Source organism: Pteropus vampyrus, unplaced genomic scaffold, assembly GCF_000151845.1.
Source record: "Pteropus vampyrus isolate Shadow unplaced genomic scaffold, Pvam_2.0 Scaffold189, whole genome shotgun sequence".
Taxonomy (NCBI): Eukaryota; Metazoa; Chordata; class Mammalia; order Chiroptera; family Pteropodidae; genus Pteropus; species Pteropus vampyrus.
The window spans coordinates 708089-710769 of NW_011888970.1; the positions used below are offsets into that span (position 1 = coordinate 708089).

The 2681-nt window shown below is 54.9% G+C and overlaps 1 protein-coding gene across 2 annotated transcripts in view; it reads right to left on the reverse strand.

The window, feature by feature from the left end:
* The window catches only part of PUS1 (pseudouridylate synthase 1), a 10535-nt gene that overhangs the window by 4629 nt on the left and 3225 nt on the right, over window positions 1-2681 (reverse strand). For both annotated transcript variants that reach the window (XM_023537400.1, XM_011371381.2), the window contains exon 4: window positions 805-907. In XM_023537400.1, coding sequence (XP_023393168.1) covers window positions 805-907 — 103 coding nt within the window. The remainder of the gene's footprint in view (window positions 1-804; window positions 908-2681) is intronic.

Below are 2681 nucleotides of genomic sequence, written 5' to 3' on the forward strand. Positions count from 1 at the left end.
TGTGCCGCTGTGGTGTTCAGACCCCACGCCAAGTGGTGCGACTTCGCCTAAAGTAGACAGTGGTAAGTTAGAGATGCATGCTTGAACCCAGGAACTAGCAAACGATGGCCAAAACCTTGACTGTTTTTGTACAGTCTGTAAGCTGAGATTGAAAGGGTTAAAAAAATAATAATAGTAATATGCAGCAGAGACCATGAACTATGTGGCCACCAAGCCCCAAATATTTCACTGCCCGGCCCTCTACAGAAAGTTTGCCAACCCTTGCAAATCCCAAAGCAAGTACTGAAAACACACAGCAAGCTGCAGCTGACAGGGCAACCAAGCTGATAATTAAATGGAATTGTAAAAAAACCAATTAATCCAAAAGAAGGCAGAAAAGAAGAGAAACAAAGAACAGAAGGGGAAACGAGAAACAGGTGGCACAGTCGACAGCGGCCACCCCAGCGCCACACTAAACGTAAACGGCACCTGCACGCTGCTCAAGAGGCAGAGAATCAGGTTGGATTTCTTTTAAAAACTTAGATGTAAAACTCCTACTTACGCGGCCTGCTATTAGAGGGATTACCTGCCCCTGATTCAACTTCATCAAATCCGAACTCTGGGATCCAGTGCGCGGTGTGGCAGTGGAGGTGCTCCCCACGCCTGCCCTTCTGGGGGAGGCGGATCCGGACTCTCCACCACTCCGCCCACTGCTAAGAGGGCTGCTGTCTTAACTCCACCCCAGAGAAGTGTGAAGAAAGAAGAAATTCTGAGTCTTCCTGCAAGACTAGCCGCCCCCCGGCGCGCGTGCACGGCCAGGCTTACCCAGTATCCGAATGTGAGACGGGAGGTGGCTGTTGATCTTCTCCAAGATGTCGTCGATCAGCCACACCTTCAGGGACACCACCTGGCCGGCCGCAGACACGCCCTGCAAAGGAAGCACGAGGTGGAGGGGCCCGTCAAGCAGCACCCGCGCGAGTGTTACACCTTTTCACAGGGGTTCCGCGTTTAGGAACGCGACTGAGGGATCAATCGGGCTCGAGCGTGATGCTCGCACGTCACGGCTCACGGAGCACGATGCCTCCAAAGCCCAGGGAAACACGAGCTGGGGAAGAACACGGCGCCACGCAGATGGGAAATGAAGTCCCACCTCGAAAGACCCTCAGCGACTGGGGAAAACAGGAAACGCAATGCTGACGTCAGAACTGGAGGCAGCGCAAGGACGAGGGCACCGTCTAGGTCGCAGCAGCCGCGGTGCTGCCGAGGGCGGCGATCCAGACGGGACGGATGCCGGCTACGCAGGTAAAACCACCGGCTGCACACAGCCCAGGCCCACACGCCGCCGCTGGCCACACCACCCCTGTTCTGTGTACACCTGAATGGAAGTCGACGCAGCAGGAACTTCTAGGGAGAGGGTGGGCAGTGGGGCTCCCCGGACGCACAGCCCCGCGCAGTCACCTGACTGGAGATGACCCGGGGCCACCGCTTCACCTGTTTTACTCTTCACTGATGTTACATCACCTGTCTGTGCACTGCAGTCACAGCTCCTAAAACATGTCGAATGCTATACGCAAAGAAAAGCGACTCCAGTGTAGCGACATAATATTCCGACTTTTTCTATCTGAATCTCATCACAAGAACAGACAAATCCAGACGGAGGACATTCTTCAAGACAACTGGCCTGAACAGTCCCGAAACATCACGTCAGGAAGGACACGGAGGAGGCAAGGTGACCCCGGTGACCCCGAGACTGAAGGGAACTCAAAAGGCACGGCGGCTGCAGGCAGCCAGCGACCTGGGTTGGACAGGGGTCCATGCCAAAACCCAAAGCACTGTATCAGTGCTGAGTTTCCCAAGGGTGACAGTCACACTGAGGAGTTGCCTGAGGATGCAGCCGACCCTAGCAGACTCACGCTGACATGTTTCGGAGTGAAGGCTGACAACGTTTGCAACTTATTCTCAAATAGTTCCGTTTAAGGCGAAAAAAGGAGGTAGACAAACAGAAAACAAATACGGCAAAGCTTTAGCACTGCGAAATCTCGGGGAAGGCTGCTTGGGGTACTCGCTGCGTTGTTCCCAAGACTTGTGAAGGTCTGGCATTTTTACAAATGAAAAACTGGAGATTAAAGAAAAAAGAAAAAAATCAACTGGTGAGATGTCGCACAGGCCAAATTCCCTGTGCCCTAGGCCCACACCCTCCAATACGGAGGTACTGGCTACGTGTGGCTGAGTGTGTAAAACAGGGCTGTCAGTGGGAAATACACAATAAATTTCAAATACTAAGTGAAACTGATTATTAAAACCAATTTCACCTGTTTCCATTTCCCTCTGGACTGGCCAGTGAAACACTGACATCAGAATGTCGGCTGCCCTTGCAGCCGCCGGTCCGTTCACAGCAGTGGCAGACCCGCGACAGGCGATTTAGGGCAGGAGACAGCATGGCCACCATGCCACCCACAGGGGCGACAGAGGACAAAGCACGGACTGGGAGGACGCGGTCTTGCTGGCAGGGAGGACCCAGACCGCCCCGCACTGGCTGGGCCACGCCTGCGGGCTCGTGCGCGTCTCCGCCAGTGAAGCTGCACGGGCGCGAAGGCGGCCGAGGGCGGCGCACGCGCGGGGCCAGGCCCCGCCTACCTTGTCCGTGCGGGCGCAGCGCTGGAAGGACATTTTCCGCATGTCTTCTCCGTGATTTTCAGGGA